The sequence below is a fragment of the Athene noctua genome, chromosome 2 (assembly GCF_965140245.1).
Source record: "Athene noctua chromosome 2, bAthNoc1.hap1.1, whole genome shotgun sequence".
Lineage (NCBI taxonomy): Eukaryota > Metazoa > Chordata > Aves > Strigiformes > Strigidae > Athene > Athene noctua.
Window position 1 is genome coordinate 144,502,298 of NC_134038.1, and position 23,336 is coordinate 144,525,633.

Here is a 23,336-nt window from a genome sequence, read left to right on the forward strand (position 1 = left end):
TGAACTGAACCTGTAATTCTTTGTTTTCTGTTCAATAACCTCATTCTACTTCACAGATGTTTCATATTTTTTGGTAATAACTAGCATACTCTTTGGTAGATACTAAATACTGATAGAATTAAGTCCAAGAAGTTGTAGTTCTTAGTTTTCTAAATAGGTCAAACAACCTGAAAGAGTTTAGTGCATTTCACTTTTTTTATATTTTCAAGTTTTGCCACAAAGAGATTATTGCTTTTTTGTTTTGAAAACAAACAAAAAAAAAACAACAAAGAAGCCCAAATAAATCTTGCATTATGAACTCTCTAAGGAAAATTCCAGATATGTTGGTCTTAATCAGACACATAGATCACATTTATTCATTAACTTAAGGGTTATAACTAGCAAAGTCAGCTGTAATGCACAAAATATGCAAAGTTACAATTTAAAATTATTTTCCTCTGAATTTTATCCAGTTTTTATTCAAAGGAGCTAAATCTCTGACAATTTGTGACAGTAAACCCATACACTAGATTTTTGAAAAAGCAAACAGACAATTACTGCACATTCATTTAAAATTTAGAAAGACAAGTTTATTTTAAAAGTTACATATATAGACATGTATCTCAGGTACATAGCAAAAAAATACAAAAGGAGCTTAAGAGAATTAATTTGTGTTAAGATATTCAGTGACACAGGTTATATATCAGATATCTAACAGACCGCACTTTTTCTTACCACATAGACTTCTTCAAAATTAACAGATTACTGTACACCAACTTTCAAGACAGCCTATAAGACATGAAAGCCTTTTGACACGTTAGTACGGTGCTCACATGAAATTCTGAGACTTGGAATGAAACTGAAGATTTAAGCATGGTATTCAACTAATAATCTCAATTTTTTGTAAAGTAATACCATTGCAAAGTACCTCCCAATGTTGACCATCATTAGGCAGTAAATTAGTTTCTGTTCTTCACTGTTATGCAGTTACATTGTATTTCATGAACTAGGAAATTATTACAAGAAGGAACGTGTATTTTCCAGAACTTTTCCTAGACCAGCTTCATCAGTCATCAATACTTTGAGGCTTGATAACTAGAAAGGGTTTGTTGGTCAAATTAACATTCTAAAGCTGTGACTGCCCATGGTAACATAAAACCTCCTGTGGAAAGTTTGAAATGATTCAGTGCTACTCCATCAACATGAGAGCTGTTTCTTAACTTTGTGCTAAGCTTCGTCATTGCCATCTCGAAATTCACCATTTCAATTCCTATTGATATGCAGCTAACTAGTTTTGTTCTGACACATCAATTCATGTAGCCCATCTCACAAAGGCAACAGCCACCTGCTGGCAATTTCCAGTTTTGTTTGAACACTAAGAGCATTCATCAGCTTGTTCCATGATCTTCTTAAGCCAGCAAGAGAAATGAGGTCTTGGTCTTCCCCAGAGCACTCCACAGACTAGCTAAATACCATGTATTAAGATGGAAGGGGGCACTAAGGTCATTTAGGCCAGGCTCTTTGGAAACTCAGCTCTGTTTATTCCAATGACAGAGAACTAGTTACTTTTAAGACTGAAGTAACCACTAATGTGTAAGACAAAGTAAACTGGAGGTGACAGGACTGGATGCTTGTGAGCAATAGCTGTGTCCGTCATACATGTCTGCTTTGTTTTGCTCATCATCTGTGCAGTTATATCCGAGAACCCTTTTAATGGATTGGGGGGAAAGAGCTTTTATGGATGCTACAAACAAGGAAAAAGGGTATTTCTAAAAGGTAGTCCAGATGGTAGGTAAATGTGGGTCAGCTGCATCATATGCTCCCACCTGAAATCTAGAGGATAGAAGGCAGAAAAAATTATTCCTTACTGTAAGAAAGAATATGAATGCTCTGTCTTTGCATAAACAAGTTATTAGGAATTGATGTTATTAGAAGGAAGCTGCATACAGAGAGATAGTTTTGACATTTTTCACAATAAAAAAATGTTTATTAATTGAATATAAGCAACAAAATGTAAAACCGCACAAGAGCTGTAGTAGAACATGCCTGGCTGCTTATATGTTAGCGTCAACAGGTTATATATCATGAAGGTAAGTCCTCCCTTTCCTAGGTAGTAAAATGCTACAGGACAGATGTGGGAGTTTAGTGGTCTCCGATTGGCCTCCTGTCCTCATCACAGCACACAGTGCTTGGTTTTCTAGGAATTCATTATCAACACATTATCAAGAGTACAGTCTCCTGAAGAGCTGCTTATTTCTGTGTTTGTCCACATGCCCTTCCTGCATGACCTTGCCTTTTCCAGGTGCTTTACCAAGCTAATCAGCTTTCTTGGCCTTCTGCTGGCATTTACTCTACAGATCAAACCCATACGTTCTCTGCCCTCTTTCACTCTTTACAGAGATGTCTCAGATCCTCAGCAGCTATTTAAGGCTTTTCTCCATAATGGCTATGCTACCCTGACCTCTTTTGAAGACACTCTACACAAGACTATCGTTTCACTACAAGCCTCCATACCAACATCAGCAAAATGTGCATGTATTCTTCTTCCTTTTGGTACCTGACATTCCCATCTTACATTACTAGCACTTGGGTGATCATACAAAGCTCTTGTACAATAACTGGTACATTCTGGATTGGAAGAGTGGATAATAGAGCCAGTAATACAACGTACAACTCCGCAGACTATCAGCACATTGCCCTGAGGCATGCCTTCAAGAAGCTTAAATATCAATGGAGTAAAACAAAGTGATCTGGTGGCAGGGGAAGGAAAGCATGGCCTAAACACTGCCTAGTGCTGTTTCCCTGTTTGCAGCTACAGGAGAGTGATTTTCACCTAATGTTGTACACCTAAAGCAGCTTGACTGAGTCCAACAGCTGGATACTGATCCTGAATTTTCTTCTCAACCATGCACTCCCATACCCTCCATGGCACACATCTGACCGTGGCATGAACCATTTCAGACTGCCAGACCAGCAGAAAAACAGGACACCCAAGACACCTTACTTCCTAAGAGTCCTTTTTCATCTACAATTTCAGTTATTCTCCACTCAGCCTCTGTGAAAGCTCTCCAGTGCTAGGGGTGGGGTGTCACAGTACTGGCCCAGCTTACCTTGGTGCCCATTTTCAGTTTTGTTCCCACATGCTCCAAACTTTGTAAATTATCCCAGCCCAGGCTACTGTTTCAGTCATTCCTGGAAAACTTCACTCTACTTTTTAATGAAAGTGCATGGAACATAATAACAGGGAACAAATTCTAAGCTTGCTCTCCTCCATGCCTGTGGACTAGGGACGCCCACTCACCCCACCATCTTTATAAGAATGCCTTAGAACAGTGACAGATATTATGCATAACAGGTATGTTTGAGCTCCTTCCAGCGGCACATCTAGCACCAAGCAATGGGAAGTGAAGATGCTTGACCCAAATCTGCCTTTAGAACACAATGGGCTTGCTGCATCCGACACACAGATGTTTCAGGGCAGCGTAGAAACATGGCACATTCATCACATCAGCCTGCTTTTAGCCCTGCACTTCATCAAATGTCATAGGCACTGAGGCAGCTTGTATTCCTACAGTCTTCCCAAGGCACTTGCTTTGCTTGCTCCCTTGATTGATTGTTTTGAAGCAGCTCTGGTCCTGTTCTGCATTTCTCCATTCATGCTTCCAGATATGCCAGGAATTTTGCATTTCAGCATTCACACTGCTGGGACACATTTCCTCACTCCGAAGAGAGTGTAGGACCCCTGGACTACTGTAGATGTAAACCTGGGTAAAACAGAGTAACAAAGCGTAGCAATTTAAAAATTGTGTGATTCCAGCTGCATTAACTTCACACGAATAGCAAGGGGACAAAACTGGCTGTGTACAAGAACTGAAATGGTGAATGACATCAGGAGAAATAAAGGGCACACACACAAACTACTTCAGATGCAAAGCTATCTCAGTCTGGGGGAAGAGCAAGGCTGCCTGAAGTGGGAGACTTGTTCTGGATATAAACTTTCCACTGAAAATAGGAACTACTTCTAGAAGACAGTTATTCTACTCTCAGGCATGATTAGTTTGAAATAAAAAGGCAAATGTAATATATATTAATTTTTTTCCAAGTCCAATTGTGTATGGAATTGAAATACCTTATACAATAAAAAGCTATTCAGAGAAAATACTGTTTTTTAAAGAAGGTCTTAAGAAAATTTATTTCATTCAGTTAAAGACAGGGGTCCAAATAAGACCATAAAATACGACTTCTTCAATTCACTGCTGATTTTCTCTGCAATTGATTTTAATCCGGGTAAAAAAGAAAATTTAATGCATGTTGCATTCTTTTTTCAAGTTACACAATGTGGCAATTGAATTTTTTTTAATTAATACTGCACAAGATCTTCACAAATCCCACAAAGCACTATCAAACACACAATACATTAAAGACAAAAAATAATGCACTTACTCCTTCAGTCATGGTATCCTTGACTGCTACATCTAAGAACATTAGCCAACACTGTCAGACAGAGGTATATTTTTAATTCCCATCTAACTTCATAAGTCCCTTTCAAATGCCTCCTATTACTCTGAGGTGTGAATGTTAGGCATAATTTGTTCTGTCAAACTTTTGACAATTTTTTTTAGTCAATCTATATGTGAAAAACTGTAATTACAGGGAGAAATGATAGCATTGCACATTAACATGGCCATCACTTGCTATCAGGAAGACCCTATTTTCAGTTGCTTTGTCAAACTTTAATTGCAGTAGCATTTTTATTGTTCAATGTCTGTCCCAAGTGGAATTTTGGGGGGAACATGGCTAAAGACTTTTTGGGAAAATTAGGCTTGGGAAACATACTGTTTGCCCATAAAACTGGAAAAGATTACTGGATGTGAATGGTTTAGAAAACAGAGGTGAGAGCTAAGAAAAGACAGGGGGCAACTGAGTGTGTTAAGGAGCCTGGGACTGCCTGGAGAAGGAAATTTGTACCGGGAACCAGGAAAAGCAGAACAAAAGAGGTCGAGACATAGGCATAGAAGACTGGAAGACTGGAATTACTTCCTTCCATGCCCCAAGGAGTTGCTACCACCCAATATCACAGAATTCTATTGCCTCTTCCCTGACATTTCTTTTCCTTGCAACAAGAACATTACCAGCAACAATTTCAACATCTAAAAGTTCCCCTCATGCCTGGTTTTGTTTCATCTGAAACATCCCAAACACCAGGCTAACTCCAAAGATGGTCTTATTTAGTGGTATCTTCTGACAAATAACAAAAAGTTCTAGGTCCAGTCCAACTGTATGTGCTCTGGATTCATATTTCTGGACTCACAGGGGTAAAAGAGGGAAAAACCAAACAAATAAAACCCACACAAACAAACCCCACACACAGCTCTTTCAGCCTGGAATGATTGGTTGCTATATGCTCGATCTTTGATGAGAACTGGGACTCACTATCCATTCACTACTAGCTCTTTGTTAACTGGTTTACTGAAAGATGCAGATCTTCTAAGATTTTCTGTCTTCTTATAGACGTTACTAAAACAAGTAGCTCATCTAGTTATTCCAATAGCTTACCTAGTGATTTGATCTTTACACAGGAAAGCTGCGTTCACTGTTTTCCTCAAGAAAAGAAAACAAACAAAAAAAAAAAAATCAGACAAATTCCATAGACATATAAACTGCAACAGTTTCACTGTATGAATTATGTATCTCACAAATATATTTCTACTTGGAGAACTGTAAGTTTCCATAGGCGAGGCACAGATACCAGAAGACTTTCAGTTCAGGATTCATGTTTGCTCCCTGGCTCCAATTAAGAGAAAATTAAAACAGCATCTCTGTACTGGTTTATTCTGTTTATTATTAGGACATTTGTCAAACACCCTGTTCAGATGTTGAACTGATCATTATTGCTGACCACTGTATACCATACTGCTCTTTGCTTTCTTTAACCAGTTAAATACTTCTACACACTTTTCTTTATATCCTCTATATTCACCTCTGTGCAAGCTCAGTTGTAGAATGCCCTTTATCTGGAAATAAAGCCTTCCATGTGAGGCTTTACTGTCCTGCTTCTATTATTCTATCTCCTCCTTAATCATACTCTTTGCTATTGCCCTCCTTACCACTGCTATAATATTTCATCATTCAAAAATATTCCACACTTGTAAAATTAAATTGTTTACTCAAGAAGCTATTGATGAGCAATTTTGCAAAGTGCCAACAACATTCAAGCTCTATGCATGCAGATTTGGCCAGATGCTAGCTTTTCCCAGTAAATGCATCTTTCTCCACACTCAAAAAACTACAAAATTGCCTGAGTAAATTCTGCGGATACCTGTTCCCATTTCTCAAATGCAAACAGCCGCTGTGCGGACAGTTCCTATACACCCCTATAGGTTCAGGTCATTAAATACAGCTCCTCACTCAAGGCCAGGAAACCACCTATAACCGGTTGAAAGAGTCTGGCAAAGCTGTGTCCTTCTCATACGGAGTTTTGCATATTCTTTTCCACAACAGGCACTCTATTCTTATATATCAATATATAACTTAATACGTTGATATAACATATGTTAAATATAAATAACATATAGAGAATTCATGTTTTGATAGGAATGTTTTGGTTTCATTAATCAGTAAAAAAATCAATTAATTGTTTTCAGTAATAATCACTCCAAAAACATCAGGTGATTTTATTTCAGTTCACAGAATCTTTATCATCTTTCACCTAAAGTTGCAAACTTTATAATTCTAATTAAAGGCCAACTTACATGCTGGCACAAACAACAATGGTTATCACTTTTGACTAAATGTTGTATTATTTGCAACTTGTTCCCATTTGTTGAACTCTCTATCAGCTTTGTTGTGCCCATACACATTGCAATTACCTCCTACCAGTAGGTTCTCTTCTGGCTCATGGTCAGTTGGACACTACTGTGTGCTGGTAGGACCAACTCAGGCCAAGTATTTAACTTCAGTGACTGCCATATGCAGTGTTTTACTCCTACTTCAAATAACTTGGCTGCCAAGGCATACAAAATTCATTCTAAGTGCAAGAGAAGAAATACACTCTCTGAAGTTGAAAAGCTTGCCAAAGGGAAAAGTAGCATTAATAAGGAAATTGTAATGCTCATTTACTGCATGCAGTTTTTCAGTATCTTTCTCAAAGTTCTGTAATAGCATATCCAGTGAGAACACAAAAGGCAGGTGGATGAAACAGTCAGAAACACCCAACAAAGAAGATTTTTACCATTTGCCAATAACAAGAACTAATGCAGTCATTCACCCTCTCTTCACAGTCTGCAGACACCTCCCAAATCAGATTCTCCCTTTGTATCACCAATTTCCAGAGAGCTCTGTAAGTCACACGTACTCAAACACCAAAAAGACATTTTCACACAGTCACATCAGTGAAAACAGCAGCTTCCAAAGAGAACAATCATCACTAGCACTTGTCTGTACATCTCATGATTTGAGTTTGGTTCTGATGTGCATAGTTAGGAGAACGGTTTACTCAGAAGAGTACTTCTGTTCTGTCTGTAAAGCTATACCTAAAAAAGTTTACTATGTTTGATCTTCCTGAAGTTATTGGCACAAAACCAACAGAAATTAAAATTACGGTGCTGATAAATGTGTGGAGCTGTGGATCTTGGGGCTTATTGGGCTGACAATCTGGACTCATTACAATTGTGAAGAAAAAAACCTGAAGAATTTCACACACACTGAAAACTCCACAAATTTCTTTAAGAAAACCAAATTAAGGGCTATATATTAGCAGCAGATAATTTACATTTATCTACCAGAAGAGTCTGTAGTGTACCAGATGGAAATCTGAATAGGCAGGTGGCAGGAACACCAAATTCTAAAAATTAAAGGCAAGAAGTTAAGCCAGAGGGGAAACCACATTTAAATTTTTGCCTTTGATAACAAAGCCTGGATTTAACTGAGGTTATGGGGATTAAGTAAAGGAGAGAAGAATTTTTGGAACAGAAAAGGCATGGAAATTAGCGTATCATGAAATGTGAGAGAAAGAGAGAAAATATGGTAATGTATTTAGAGTCTTTTCCCTCCCAAGACTTGGTAACAGAAAGGTTTGTGGCAGACAGTCTGTGGGATATGCCAGAAGTATAAATAATATAAAAAGGGGAGACACAACTAGGTAAAAATATTCAAGAAAAGAACCGCTTTATTAAACTGGAAAAGGACTGTTAACGTCTTATAGTTTGGACAAAACTGTGTTATTCCATAGGCACAGGTTACACTTAACATAGCCTGGCTATATGCTTAACTATGTGCCCCAACCTTACATACTTTGAATATTCTTACTGTATTAATTTGTGGCAAAACCTGAGTTTTAAGATTATGCAGAGGATGGCTTAAAAACCAAAGAGGAAGAATTTTTCCATTTTGATGGAAAGCAAAATAGATGCAAAAATATGCACGTAACATATGTATACAAAACAGTGGGGAAACAAACCAAAACAAAAACCCCATGAACAGAGTTTTACTAAGTACAGCTATTAAACATATTTTCATTCACTTAACTTGTAAGGGTTTTATTGACAGTGTGAAAGCAATGGCTTTAATTCAGGAATGGTGTTATTCAGAAATCAAAATGATTATGCACATGTCAAATATCTATTATTACAGGTCTTGCTTGAAATCAGCATGTTATCAAACTCTGGGACAACAGAATACTTAATCAATCTGACATAAAAATACTTTCCAAAACATTCAGAGGCAAGTCAATAAAGAGGTTTTTTTCTTGCCTCTTACAGAGAAAAAAACATAAAAACAACAAAAAAGGCTTACTTGTAAACAGATGCACCTGAAAATGGCCTGAAACCAATAAGCTTTAAGCTTCAAAGTTATTCACACTTCACAAATAAAATTCTACCTCACCAGAGGAGTGAGGAGACAAATAACAGTTCTATCTTGTTATAGACTTTCACATCAAGATATTTACCGCCTTCCTATCTCTGTCAAATCTGATTATAAACCAGGGATCAGCAAGCAGAAGATTGAAGACTCATCTAAGAAGATGGAACAAATGAAATTGATGAAAACTGCACATACTGTGTCAGTTTTACAGAAACAGTCATCCAGACAGAGGGACTATTACAGGTATGAGCGTTCTCAGTCTCTCTGACTTTGAAATGTAAATGAAAACTGCTGAAATTGTAGAACAGAAAGTGATAACTTATATATATATATTGTGGGAGTCTCCTCCCATTAACAAGCTTTGTGGAGCACAGGATCAGCATTATATTAAATGGAGATCCTTGCTGATCTTTGGGCTTTCTCTGTTCTTATTGGAGAATTTTTTCTCCATAAGCATTATATGCATTCAGTCTCTATTCTGTAAGAAAAGGAAGTACTTTTGTACTTTTGCGGGGGGGGGGGGGGGGGGGGGGGGGGGGGGGGAGTTGCCTTTCCCACTGCCACCCAACTACACAAATGACAGTCCACTCTTTCAGTTGCCACAATGTGATTTCCATTTGCCAGTTACTTTTTACTGATTTAACACTTTAGCACACAACTGTTTTGAACATGAGATGATACAAGTTGAAAATGGGTATCCTTCAATTGCCTGATGCTCTTAAAACCATGTTTTTTTCCTGAGCATCTATAAATAGATTACAGAATGGCAAGTAGTCACAACCTCTATAAGCAAACAAAGTGATACATTTGAAGTCTCCCCTTCCAAGAGCGACACATCAGGGAGGAGGCAGACACACACACCGGCACTCCACACAGTACCTAATTCTAATTTGGGAGCTACGTGGGCCCAAATCCATGCCTCTTCCTTCATGCAGCAGAGCAGGTGCAAGCACATTCAGGGCACTGCCTCCTATAGCACGTAAGAGTCTCTCCCAGAAATGTGCTGGGTGTAGGAGTAGTGGATCATCAGGACAGAGCAAGTTTAATTTCATTCTCTGTGAACTGCAAATGCAATTTCTCTTGCTGCATCCTGGGAAAAGTACATCAGCAAAACTATCCTCCCACAGTGGATTTACTAAAGTGATTTTTTAAAAATGAATGGAAAGAGAGAAGAAGAAATCCTATGCAGAATAAAACTCCCCTGCTTATACATTTTTTCAATTATACTGTCTAAAATGGAAGTTCCACTCTGACATTTTAAAAGAATTTATTTTCTTTCAGCTATCAGTAAAGGTAAAAAAAAAAAGTTGAGAGAAAAAAAAAAAATCACCACACAGTCAGAATAATCACTCTCCCTTCCTTCCCATCCTCCCACAATTTCCTTTATGCATTTTTCTGCTTTTACTGCCTACATTCTTCACCTGAAGTCAAACCCTCTGTTTATGGCATCACAGAGGTTGCTGTGAAGGTGATTACAATGTACAAAGCCAAAAGTGATGAGTTCAAATTTGGAATGAGCAGTAGTATCTCATGAAATCCATCTAAAGTAGTAGGCCATTTAAAAAAAAATAAATTAAAAAGAACACGTATATTGAAAACAAATAAATTAACTTCTTAAACGACTGTTTGCCATCACTTTCATTATCACAACTGTTTTCAGATACGTTACTCCAATGGTTGGAGACGAAGTGCTAACCTATACATATGGGAACAAGCACACATGAACAGACAGTGCTAACACAGATGGCAGCAGAGTTCCTAGCCATGCTCCTTAGCAGTGCCTCCTGTGACTGCTATCTTTTTCTGTAGCAAAAACATATAAACAACGCAACGTGGCAACACAGACACGCACTATGCAGTGCTGCTCTGACAATGAAAGTACTTCATGTCACCCTTCATACAGCATATTTCTCTACACCAGATTCAAGACTCAGTAAATTCTTACCAGAGAACACAAATTCCTGAAAAAGCTATTAGTTCATCGTAATTCCTTCTGCTACACGGATTGGTTTCATATGCACCTTCTCGCACATAGACACATTTAAAAATACAACTGTTGAAGTATGAGTGCTAATTCTCAAGAAACGTGTTAAAGAATGCAAACAGGAGAAATCTATCTTGCTATTTGCCTCACAAAGTCAGCCACTCCCAAACTTTCACAACTTTTGATAGCAGATACAGTCCTTAATTTCTCCTTACATTAAGAAAATCATATATGACTTAAATTAACTGAATTAGTTTTCAAACCATGTGTTGCCTCTAACTTTGACACCTGAAGTATTACTAGGCATGTAAGGTCTGAGGAAGAACATTGAACAAAAATTTCTGAATCAGACCTGTACTGACAGAAATCCTTACCCATCTACTCTAAAAGCAACACCTGCAAAGAGCAGTGAGACAAGGATAAAATCAGATATCAAAATTTAAAAAAGAAAAAAACAAGCAACAGTCGCAGAAAACGCAAGCAAAAGAAAAATTTCAAAACTGAGTCTTTAACGCCCACAGAACTCAATGAAAGATCTTATTAAAATATTATTAAGCAAAGCAAGTGATTCCCTAAACAATCTTTTAATGTGAGTGCCCTGAAAGTGTCCATGGCTCAATTAACCTATTAGATGATCGCAGAAGCATTAACAAATTAATCATACCAAATAGCTGAATTTATTAGGATATGCAAGACAATGGCTGTTAATACCAAAAATTATAAAGTGCTTCCTTGGAAGGAAAAACAGTACAACCAGCAAGGTTGTACTACTACACAAACTGTGTTGCATGACAATTTCGTACACAGGAATGTAACTGGAAAGCAATGAAATTGACTGGTAGGCTTGTACACAGGAAGATACCATGACTTAAAGATGAAATGGAGCTGCAGCTTCTTCAGCAGATTCCTGAAGGCAGACACAGGGGACACCCAGAGAAACCCACCCGCCCTGCTGCAGGGTGGCGTCTGGAGGCTCAGAGCAGGCAGCCATGCTACTACCCCAAAGCTGGGACCCAGAGAGCCCTGGGAGCCCAGACCCAGTAGGACCAAGAGGGTTCCAGGCTCCTTGCTAAATAAGCCAGAGACAGGCCCTAGAAAGTTTGTGAAAGGTTCCTGATGTTCACAAATGTGTTCAGTGAACGCTGGGCCTGCAGCTACAGGGCTGCAACTTGGTTACAGCTTCCTTGCTCTTGGCTGCAGAGTTCCAGAAGTGCAGTTAGAGTTCACTGAAATGCAGAATCTTCGGTCCATGGAGAATCTTTTTTATTTTTTTTTAATCTGATTTGGACTAGAGGAGTGGATGATTCATAGGAATACACTGAGCTTGTATTTACTTCTGCAGATTTGTGGGCAACTACCCAGCAAGTCCAGGGCCAAGAAGGCACACAAGCTTTCTACTAACAGAACCTAGGGAAATGGCCTCTTGCTACAGAGCACAGCACAGGAATCCAAACAGAAAACACAAACAGATCCAAATTAGTTCTCTTCCTTCAACACTGTTGAAGAGAGGTACAGCAGAGACTGGTGGTGTCACTCCAGAAGAGAGTAAAAGGTAGACATGCATATTGAGTCTGGACATCTAAATCAACTCCAATGTATACAGAATAAAAAGCACATTTAAGGAAGACAGAAAGCAGATCAGAGTATTCTGAAGACTGAAGCCCTCAACCCTGTGAAAAACAAATGAACCAAACAACAAACCAAAAAAACCCCCACCAAAACACAGAGCAAAGCATCATCTTTCAGATTCTTTCCACAATGACCAGAAACCTCTGCTACAACTACACTGGAACATTTAAATTATTCAAGTTGCCAAGACCCTTACTGTCACGAAGTCTTACCTGCACTTCTGATTTATTCAATGGATAGTTGTAGGGCCAGAAACCTGGCATAGTCTTCTGTGTTTCTCAAAAAGTTACTGTTTCCAGGTATATGCAGTCCCTTATCTATGTTTCTGATAAGGGACTGCAAGCCTAGGAATAGTTACCACTTTTTATTCAGAGCACCATGCAAATAAGCAAATAATTAGCTTTCCGTAGTATCTTTTCTAGAATATCCTAGGATGAGGTAGTTTACATTATGTTTTGCAAGTGATACTTAAAGATAATCAGTGGAATCATTTTAGCACCGCTTAATCTTGGCCTGATTTCTAGAAAGATGGGGCCATTATCTAGAACTCCCTCTTTTCCAAAATTTTCAGGATTGATTTTGAATTTGTGAAATGTGAACTTGTGAAAAAGTAATTAGTTGCCAGGTTTTGTGCATTCTCCTTCCTTGGATGTTTTCAAGACTGGAAAGACTGGACTGAAGAAAGCCCTGAGCAACCTGATCTGATCTCACAGCTGACACAGAGCAGGAGACTGGACTAGATATACCTTCCTTAGGACCCTTCCAACCTGAATTACCCTATGCCTTCCTCAGGTTTCCACTAGATATGCTGAATATAATCAGGACTTAATGGATCTAAATATTTTAACTTCATTTAACAGGAAAAAAAAAAAAGTTCTGCATTATTGCCATACCATACCAGTAAAAGGTTTTGCAACTTTACTACTTTCTCAGTATAAAAAGAGGAGAGTTTCAGTTTGCAGAATACAAAAGCCATTGGCTAAAAAGGTCCACCTACCATCAAATCGGCATCATGGTGTTACTGGAATAAGATAGGGAAGAAAAGCTAGACATGATCTAGGATGCATCTTCAGATTTACCTTCCCTGCAATGGAATAACTTCTCAAAGTTCTTAAGAACTCTGAAAAACTCTCAGGTGGCACCTAATAATCACTTCTGTAAGATCATTTGTCTGCTTCAGTCCCTGCAACAAATGGCAAAACAGAATTCAAAAAGCCTAGAAAATAAGCTGAGTGATATGGTACATCCAGCAAGCAGCTACCTCCTACAAGATCAAGTCATTCCGAGATCAGAATCTCACTCCAGTTTCTGCAAGGTGATCCTTCTCCCACCTTTACATTTGTAATATAGCCCTCTACCAAAAAATACAGTAACTGAGCTGGGACTACCTTCTCAGACTGGATTTCAAGAAAACAAAGACTACACACACAAAACCAACCCAAAACATGCTCCTATTCTGATCAGACTGTTACCACTTCTCAGTGAAAAATAACACGATGTCCTCCCCGTTGCACAATGAATAAAACCATCAATAAGTTCTTTTTTGCTTCATTAGAATTTGCCTTTGTAGGCTAAAGGCTGGAAGCAATTTAGGCTGCACCCAGCTGTACCATTAGCACAAAAAAATGACCATCCCTTAGGCTACTTCAGTGTTAACTGAAATCAATACCTGGACTGGGAGCAGCCTGCCATAGAGAATCTACAGAAGTCCAACGTCATCCAGACTGGAAAAGACCGTGTTTCCCTAAAGCGTTTCTGGTGTTCTAAAGACCACTGTTGTCTAGTTTTAAAATGGATTTGCAGACCTGAATATCTCTTGGAATTCCAAATAGCGAGACAGCCAAAAATTCACACCTCTAGCTTATATAAAAATTGGAAGACTGTGTTCCCTTTCCCTCTAATTCAGGCTTGAACATTATAAGCCATATAGTAATGATGTCAAGACTTGATTATCAGGATGACTTATATTTAAAAGTCATGCAAAAGCCATTCTCCCCAGCACAGAGCACAGCATCTCATTCGTTTTGTGATCCTGGCTGATGTGAATGCATCACAAGGGTCCCTTGATCTTTCTGCATACAGCTTATTACAGAACCTCCTCTCACTTACCTCCTAAAAAAATTTTACTTACGCCCACTTCTTGTCTAGCAGGAACCATGACCTCCCACATGAAACCACAGTGACTATCAGCCAAAAAGATGAAACTGGTGAGGACTCCTGGTCATACTACGCAAATCTACCCCATCCAACTTCTGGAGAAAGAGTATCTCTTCTCAACCTCCCATTCCTCCCCCTCACTACAAATGCCAGCAGTTTAGACAGCTCTGTAGTTTCAGAGCTTCAGAGTGAGAAGTACTGAACAAAAAACTGGAAGCGTTTGTACAGCAAAGCTCAATGCAGTCATTGACAATAACAACTCTTTTTTCTCACTTCTTTCCACAGGCTTTTGGGTTCGTTATCACAAACTAACAGTTCTACTTTAATCTGCCTTCAGGAGAAGGTTCTACCCACTAATTCCTACTCCTCATTTCTTCTTTTTTGATACTTTCCACAGAAACATGGTATCAACAACTCTTAATAAAAATTGGTCATAGAGAGCACAGAAAAATATTCTTAGACATGACAGTGCACAGGACAAGATCACAAAGCCATCTTTAAAAGGACACATTTTACACAACATTTTAGTTTTATTTATTAAGCAGATCCTTCAGTATTCACCTTCAAAATGCAACAAAGGTGGATTTTTTGCATGGAAGTATCATTTCAGTGATACTACCACAAAGTAAGTTAAGGCTAAATGCTATTATATGAGTCAAGGTATAGCCAGTGTAATACCTTTTTTAACAAAAGAACATTTATTTGCAAAACCTTCTGCTTAACTATCAACCAGAGTGCAATCTGCAAGCCCACTCACACGGCAAGAGGTGTGAATTTGCATCTGCTGGCACAGCCTCCCTGACACGTGGCCCTTTCATTTGCACCCTGTTACTTGTCTGCTCTATTAACATTATTAAACTAACCAAAGAATAACACTATAGTTTTGTTTCACTTATTTAATGTTTCAATATTTTAGAGAGCACTAATTTAAAATCCATCAACAAAACAGAACATACCAAAGCAAACCTACAATAACAACATTCATGGTTTAACTGTTATACTTGTATGTGTATTGCAACTGTTATGTTTTCATATGATGGGAAATACTACAGCCTCTACCCGACTTCATATACATGGAGACAGAATATGAAAATGCTACCCTACAGTTTCATGAGAAAGAGAGGTTGAATCCTGAGAGGATAAAGATATTCCAGGTTTTGGGATAGCTTATCCTTCTGCTGTTCAGAACAGCACTGGGTAAAGTCCAGCCCAAATACATATGGGAAAGCAGTCAGAGTTGCCACGGTTCCAATCAATTATTATGGCGACATGATGAAACAAATTCAGTGCATAAACAGACATTCCAACTTTATTTAATGGACAAGATGATTCATTGTTATAACATGGCAAGGCAAAGTGGAAATACAAAGGCAGAGACACTAGGCTGAATACTAAGACTGGAAACTTCCAGATGTGAGTATAAAATGCCCTTGAGCCAGGGTTACTCAAAATATAAAATACTTCAGAATGTACTAAAATGAGATAGTTTCTATAGTTCTGTCAGAGTAATCATTTCACCTAGCTTCACAATTTTTAACAGCGAGAGCCAAATGATTAGGAAAGTGATTTTTTTTTTTCCCCTTTTAAAGCACACCTTGCATTTCCCAAAGTGATTCATGACCTCTGTGTGATTAAAACTCTCCAAATCTGTAAAAAAAACCAAAAAAAGTCAGAAAAATTAATCTGGTTATGGAATGAAGGGGAAGTCTTTGGTTTCTTAACTACATTTCTGTGCCAAAATTAGATTTAAATGAATATCATAAAACTATTTGGAGTCTGCTTCTACAATCTAGATGGTGCGTTTGTAATTCTGTTGTAAATTCAAATTCAGAATAATCCATGGATTTGTAGCTTGGATTACTTCTTAATTGTGCAAGTTGTAATGCTAGTTTTTATCAGTATCATAAATAACCTCTTCCATGAACTAGGGGTGAAAAAGGCACATATCTGGCCATGAAGGTATTACCTTTTATACGGTAACACTATTGTGAATTTGGAAAAAAAAAAACAAACAAACAAACAAAAAAAACCACACCACACAACACACCACACCACACACAAAAAAAACCAAAAACATACACAAAATGGAACTTAACTCCTAAATCATAGAAGCTGTTCCCTATTATGTCTGATTAAGATAAGTAAAGAGGTATCAGCTGGCACTCACATAAAGGAAAAGGCTAAGCAAGTTAAAATGTGTTTGGTAAATCAACCTTTCTTGTTCTCCAGGTCAAACCCTTTACCCATCCATTTGTTGTGAAAGCCATGCCTTCACACCAAGGTCTGCGTTACATGGCAAACAGACACTCACTGACTAGTGGGACACCAAAAGTGGTCAAGGCATCAAAGCACTAGTAGATCTACACATAGGAACATACAGGCTAGACAAATGTTTTCAGATTTGAAGTCTACCTTCAGATTATTCCAGCAGATAACAGAAAAGAGGTTAACTTGCTTCAAGAAGATAACTTCTTTTATATTAAGCTGATTTTTTTTATATATATATATAGATAAATATATATATATATATAAAAACTACACCTACATGAATTTCAGACATTTACTTTTACAAACACTACAATAAGCCACACGTAAAAAGTGAGGCATAGAGAACTACGCCTCCAGCAAAACAGAAGATTTGGTTATGACTGCCTCAGTATGACCAAGAACATTATTTCCCAGGAGACAGAGAAGGAAAAAAGGAACAAGACAACAGAAAATACTAAAGCATGTTCTTGAATATTTCAAGAAGGAATGTGCGAATATGAGAACACCTGAAACTGGAAAACTCAAGCACAACTTAATTTCCCTAGTATCAACTGTGGAATTAGTCCAGTCGCAGCCAGGATGTGCAAACATCTAAGCTTATAGCAGAGGAAAACAGTGGACAGGTTTGTAGGGTTTTTTCCTCTCTCCTCAATCTTCCATCAGTTCAACACAATTAGAGGAGTCCACTTCTTTGGAGTGATAATATGCTGACTTGTACCCTTACTGCACTACAACCTTTCTGTTACATTCAGATGGAATAAACACTAAACAGAAATGCAGACAACAGTTTTTGTCTTGTCCTGTGACAGCTTTAGACAGGTGAAGACTAAAATTAGTTAGCGAGGCCAGGTGAAAAAGAGGTCTGTGTTGCTACAGCTCACATTTATTTATCCAGCCTACCTGGGCATGATCCAACATATTGGCACAATACCAACTGATTTCACTGTGCTGACTGAAGCAGAGAGAACTTCCACTCCCCTGCCTAAATTTGACACATTTTTTAAGCAGTTAAAAAAAAAAAAAAAAAAAGTAGTAATAATTTTCTGTCTAAAATATCACCAATGTGTCCACACACACACTCCTACATATACATCCAGCACTATTTACTTGTTCTTCTTTCCCCTGAGAATTGTTTTAAGACTAAGGATGCAGAGCTACTTTTTCACCGCAAAACTTTCACATAGCTTTAAAAAGGAATATAAAATATTGCTTTCTCTCCAGAAGGTATTTCTAGTGGTGTCAAGTAACTTAAAACATCTTTCTGTTTCACAACTAGTCACAAACTTCCATATCTACTCCTCAAGTGAAGAGATTTTTTCATACAAACATTTCAGTTTTCTTAAGCAGTACAGTAAAATCCTACTTGATTTACACTGTAGTTTTCATTAGGCTCCTCCTTAACATCTTCTGCTTAGAGACTATCTGTAATAGAATTCTGGCAGTAGCCACTCATCTAGGTTTTCAAGCTCTTGGGAGATTTTACAGGTAAGGTGCCAATGCTAACCCAACATTAAATCATTTAAAAATTGGCGTTTTACAAGATGATTAATATTCATCATCTTAACAGGATCCTGAACTTTTTGCTGGAGTCTTGACAAAGACTTTGTTCACTGTCTAGACCACAATAGGTGGAAACTCTAATTCTACTCTACATTGATTTACATGGTATGGAATTACAAAAAGTGTAAAATAAGAACTTCTGCACGTGAGACAGGAAAAATTTCATATTCGCATTTTTTAATATTTGAAAAGCATAGCGAAATCTCCATAATTGCTCATATAAAAGGTGAGATGAATGTCAAAACTGGCAAATACTTGTAACTTGACTCAGTTAAGCAGCAGGTTTGCTCAGGTGTTCACAATTCAATATGCACCCTGACAGTTTTGACCCTTAACTGATGCACAAATAAAAGTATCTTAATCCAAACATACACCGAAATATTGTGCTTAGTCTTCAGCTGGTGTCAATAATAACAGCACCACAGAGATGCATAGAGCTATGTCACCTTTTGGGAACACAGGCTGGTGGCCCATGGAAATGGTTTTGCAGCAAAAAGAGAATAGGAAACAACAACATTACTTCCCAGTTCTCTTGGGAGTAGCTCTCACTTCACTTTGATAATTGCATGCATACACGTATGAATGAATCAAACCTGTAAGTGTGTTTGCCAGTTAAAAATTGCTGACAGCTCACATACTTAAAAATAAAATGGTATATCTTACTTATAACCCCTCTAATGCTTTAGTTTAAACATTTTAAGTAAAATTTCCACTCCTGCATGAAGTGGTCAATACTATCTACAAAAGCCATAATTTACTTCCATTCTTGGAGAACAGAGAATTTCTATAACTTTGAAAATTTAAGCAACATACTAAAGTAATACTACGCTTCTTTTTCCTCCTCAAAAATCTCCCTGTTGCACACAACCAGTATTAGGGACATACAAATTAGGTCTAATTTTGTTTTTACCTTACATGTGGAGCTGTTAAAGGATAGTAAATGACCTGGTAAATAAGTCCAGTGCACCCTGCAAAGACAGTACAGCGAGAAGAGTGATTATCCTTAAAGTACAAATGAAAATTAATTAGGATGCAAACTGTATGTGCTGCGGTGTAATTTAGTGTTCCATGTTGTTACAGCAATTACTTAAATGAGAATTTAGTGCCATATGATACTTTACAAAACATTTATAAGAAGCAACTCTGAAGGTGTGCTGTGTTTCAGTCTTTTTTTGTTAAGCTAAATTAGAACCAACTTATAAAATATCTTCCTAAATTAACTAATTTATGGTAGTGCTACTTTGATAATATTTTAAACACAGCGGCATACTGCAGCATTATAAACTTTGCCACAGTTGCACAGCTGTATCACTCGAAGGTTTTCAGTTTGCCCGACACCTTATACCATGCAGTCTGTGGGTTCAGTTCTGGCTCTTCTCAGGTCAGTGGCAAAATTCCCACTGACTTCACTACATCCAGGATTTTGGTCTATGTGCTTAGCTACTGTATAACATCCACCTACGTTATACATGTTACCGTATAACAAGTATATAATTTAAAGGGATGCCACCAACTCTCCTTTTTAATGTGAGTTATTGTCCACTACCAGCCTTAAACTCAAAATTAATAGGATAAATATTTGCAACTATTTTTTAAACAACCGCTTTTATTCTCTAACTGGATAAGACTTCTTTATCTGCAGAGTCATTTACTTTAGAGGTTTTTTGATAACCACTGACAAAACCTTCACTCGGACTTTTTGTCTGTTTCCTCTTTGCCCTGTGAAAGGGGCATAAACAAGCATAAAAGGAGGTGTGGCTGCAAAAGCACTCCAGCTCAGAAATACCCAGGTGACAGTCGGTGGGAGAAGCAACTTCTAGATTTCTTTCATTTCAGACCTGCACCTGGGGGTATTATTTTCATAGCAAGCACCTTCTTCAGAATGTCGTCACCTAAGACACCAGGCTCCCCATCACCCCAACATCTTTGTCGCCAAGATTACCGCGTGCGCTACAGTTGCTCTGTGTACTTGTGAAGAGTACAAATTACTCTTTCAGCCAAATTATTTTCTCGGAAAAAGGCACAAAGTTACTTTGGGGACTAACGTATCCAACAATAAGCAAGCACAAATTAAAGCAGAACTCAAACGCAATTTAAACTGTTACTATATCCTTGAGAGATTAGATTCGAGACTTCTGCAAACCCACTTACCCAAAGAGTGGGTTTAAAACTCACGGGAAACGCACAGCTGAAACAAATTCTAGTGAGATTTCCAGACACTGCAACCGTATCCACAGGCAGTTGGGTTTGTTCATCAAAGCAGACAACGGCGACAGCCAAGTGGTTACAGCAAGGAAACCGTACATGGCAGATGTGGCTCTGGGCGACCACGTTCACCGTGCAGCACACAGCGGGTCACGAACCCGACACTTGTTTTCAGTAGTTCGTGCAACACCATTCCCTTCTGTGTTTCCAAAGTCAGGACCTGATTTTGGAAGAACTCTTTGCGTGCTGCTTCGGCTTGGAAGAGAGCATCTAGCTCCCCGAAAGAAGTAGCGGGGAGACAAGAGCACCCAGGGCAAGTAATTTTAATAGTGCTGTAAGGGCACTAAGACCGGACAGATGCAAGCCAAAAGCGATCTCGAGGACTCTTCCCCAGAGTCGCTGGCGTTTGCCAGGTTGCAAATGCTTTCTGCAACAATCAAAGAATCCGCTATCAGAGCAGGATGCCAAAACGCACGCGAGGACGATTCCTCTGCCCTAGCCCCGGTGAGCGGTAACTAAAAAGCATGAGGGGCGCAGCTCGGCGGAGTTCGGGCGGGGGGAGCTCCCCTCCCTCGGCACCCGCCGGCGGAGCAAGGCAAAGAGGGTCCCCCCGCCCCCCAGCAGCCGGGCGGCTGCACCAAGTCACGGGCAAGTTGGCCCCGGGGGTGCCCCGCGCGGACCTCGGAGCTCCCCGTCCCACCGCGGCGGCGGCAGCGGCGGCCGCCCCCACCCTCCCCTTACCGTGCCGCGGCTGGGGCTTGCCGCCCGCCGGCTTCTCCTTCCTGCCGCCCGCCGCGCTCCGCATCCGCCAGCACGCCGCCCCCCTGCCCAGCGAGCCGGCCATGCCGCCGGCCGGCCCCGCGCAGCAGCGCCCGGCCGGGCGGGGAGAGCGCGGCGGCGACGGGGCGCGGGACCCGCTGCCCGGCGGCGGCGGCGGCGGGCGGGAGCTGCGCGGTCCCGGCGGTCCCGCCTCCGCCCGGCCCGGTGTCAATCAGCGCGGGCGGGCGGGAGCGTGGGGGGGCCGCAGCGCGGAGCCCCGGGCAGCGCCGCCCCGCGCCCCCCCCCCGCCCCGTTCAGCCGCGGAACGGCGCCTGGGCCCCTGCCCGGCCGGGGGGTCGCAGATCGGCGGCAGCCCCCTGGTCGTACCGTGGGGAAGGAGAACATCAGAGGAGGTGGTGATGAGCTCCCGGGACCAGAAGGCTTCCTTCCACACTTGGGGAATGACAGTCCCCGACATAAACCTCCTCCTGCCCGCCGGCAAGTCCTCCTACAGCACCTTCACTGACAAACATGTGTACGTTACCTCCTGCCATCAACATCGTCGGTTCTGCACACTCCTGACTCCATAACGATGAGTAACTCAACCTGAGATTCCCACTTCCCACAAGCCCATGTGTGGTGAGACAGCAGCCTCCCTCCCTCCCGCACCCCGCGGAGCCCCCTCTTCCTCGCTAGAGTGCTGGGGACTCCACCCCGCCGTCCTGTTCTCCCCCCTTGCTTTAGCATGGGGCCTCCAAAATTGCTGTAAAACACAACGTTCACTGAAATTTGCTGTCCTCTTAAAATCAGATTTAGTGATTAAAAAGTTACAGGCGCAGAGAGATGGAATATTAGCAGTTTTCAGGGGAAAAAAAATAGTCCAAAATGCAGTTGTAGTCCCAAGGACGTGGCAGAGCAGGATGCTTCTTAAGTACAAATAATGCCCATAACTTTTGTCTGTAATCTTGATAATAAATCCACCTGTATGTCAAATTATAGCAGTCACTGCAACAGCCATGAAAAGGTATTCCGCAGCTGATTTTTTCATTTCTCATACACATAAATATCTATATGTCATCAGCACTTCCCACGAGGTGTATCCTTCATTCTATCTGGACACTTTGAAATACAGACAAAATGTGTGCAGAGCTTGCACTGATCGAAAGAAAAAAAAAAAAAAAAAAGGAGAAAAAGGAAAATAAAACCTCCTTCCTGTGCCATTATATTCTATCTCTGTTCCCTTGACTTCAAGAAGTTTGTGGAGAAAGATAATTAGGATTCATTGTTATCATAACTTTAAAACTTGTTTCTTGGAAACTGAGTCAGAACCAGGTAGCACTTAAAAAATTTTAAAAATCAGTTTTGTTTCTGAGAGGCTTTCTTTGGCTTTGAAACTCAAACAGCCAAGCTGTCAAGGAGCCATAGCCTATGATGTAACAGCACTGTTTTGTCCCCCAGTTAATAGTTATCCACCTTGTTTTTTTCAGTTCTGATCTCCTCCAACAGCCTCTGCTAATCCATTATCCATCCTAAGCCCTGAATTCCCCCCAGCCGTTCTGCCTCACCTGTGAATTCTGGCTCGAAGAAGTGAGTCAGTCCAATGTTGTTGTCTCCTGAAGCTGTTGGTGTTTGAACACGCTGCGTCAGGGGTGCTTTTCATCAACACTGAGAATGATTCATGTGAACAAGGATCACTGACCTTGACCCGACATGTACAGGTACACCCTGTGGTGATGAATGTAATAGAATAAACAGTTAGATATGAGTGCTTATTCCCTCTTGTAGTGTTGTTCTTGCCTAACTCTATTGCACTGTAATACAAATAATGACTCATTTGCTTACCCTCGTAATACCACATTTAAAAACCTGCTATTCATCTCCTCTTGAAGGATCTTGAATAAATACACTCCCAAAATGACTGATCTAAATCACA

General features: G+C 39.8%; 1 protein-coding gene across 2 annotated transcripts in view; it reads right to left on the reverse strand.

Annotated features, from left to right (window-relative positions):
• ZNF385D (zinc finger protein 385D) overlaps window positions 1-21,978 on the reverse strand; it is a 451,302-nt gene extending 429,324 nt beyond the window's left edge. The window contains exon 1 of one of the 2 annotated variants that reach the window (XM_074900515.1): window positions 21,386-21,521. In XM_074900515.1, the coding sequence (XP_074756616.1) occupies window positions 21,386-21,488 (103 nt within the window). In that variant the 5' untranslated portion in view covers window positions 21,489-21,521. Of the gene's footprint in view, window positions 1-21,385; window positions 21,522-21,947 lie in introns of those variants that run through there. The other variant, XM_074900516.1, reaches the window with a different exon arrangement.
• Window positions 21,979-23,336: the final 1,358 nt, after the last annotated feature.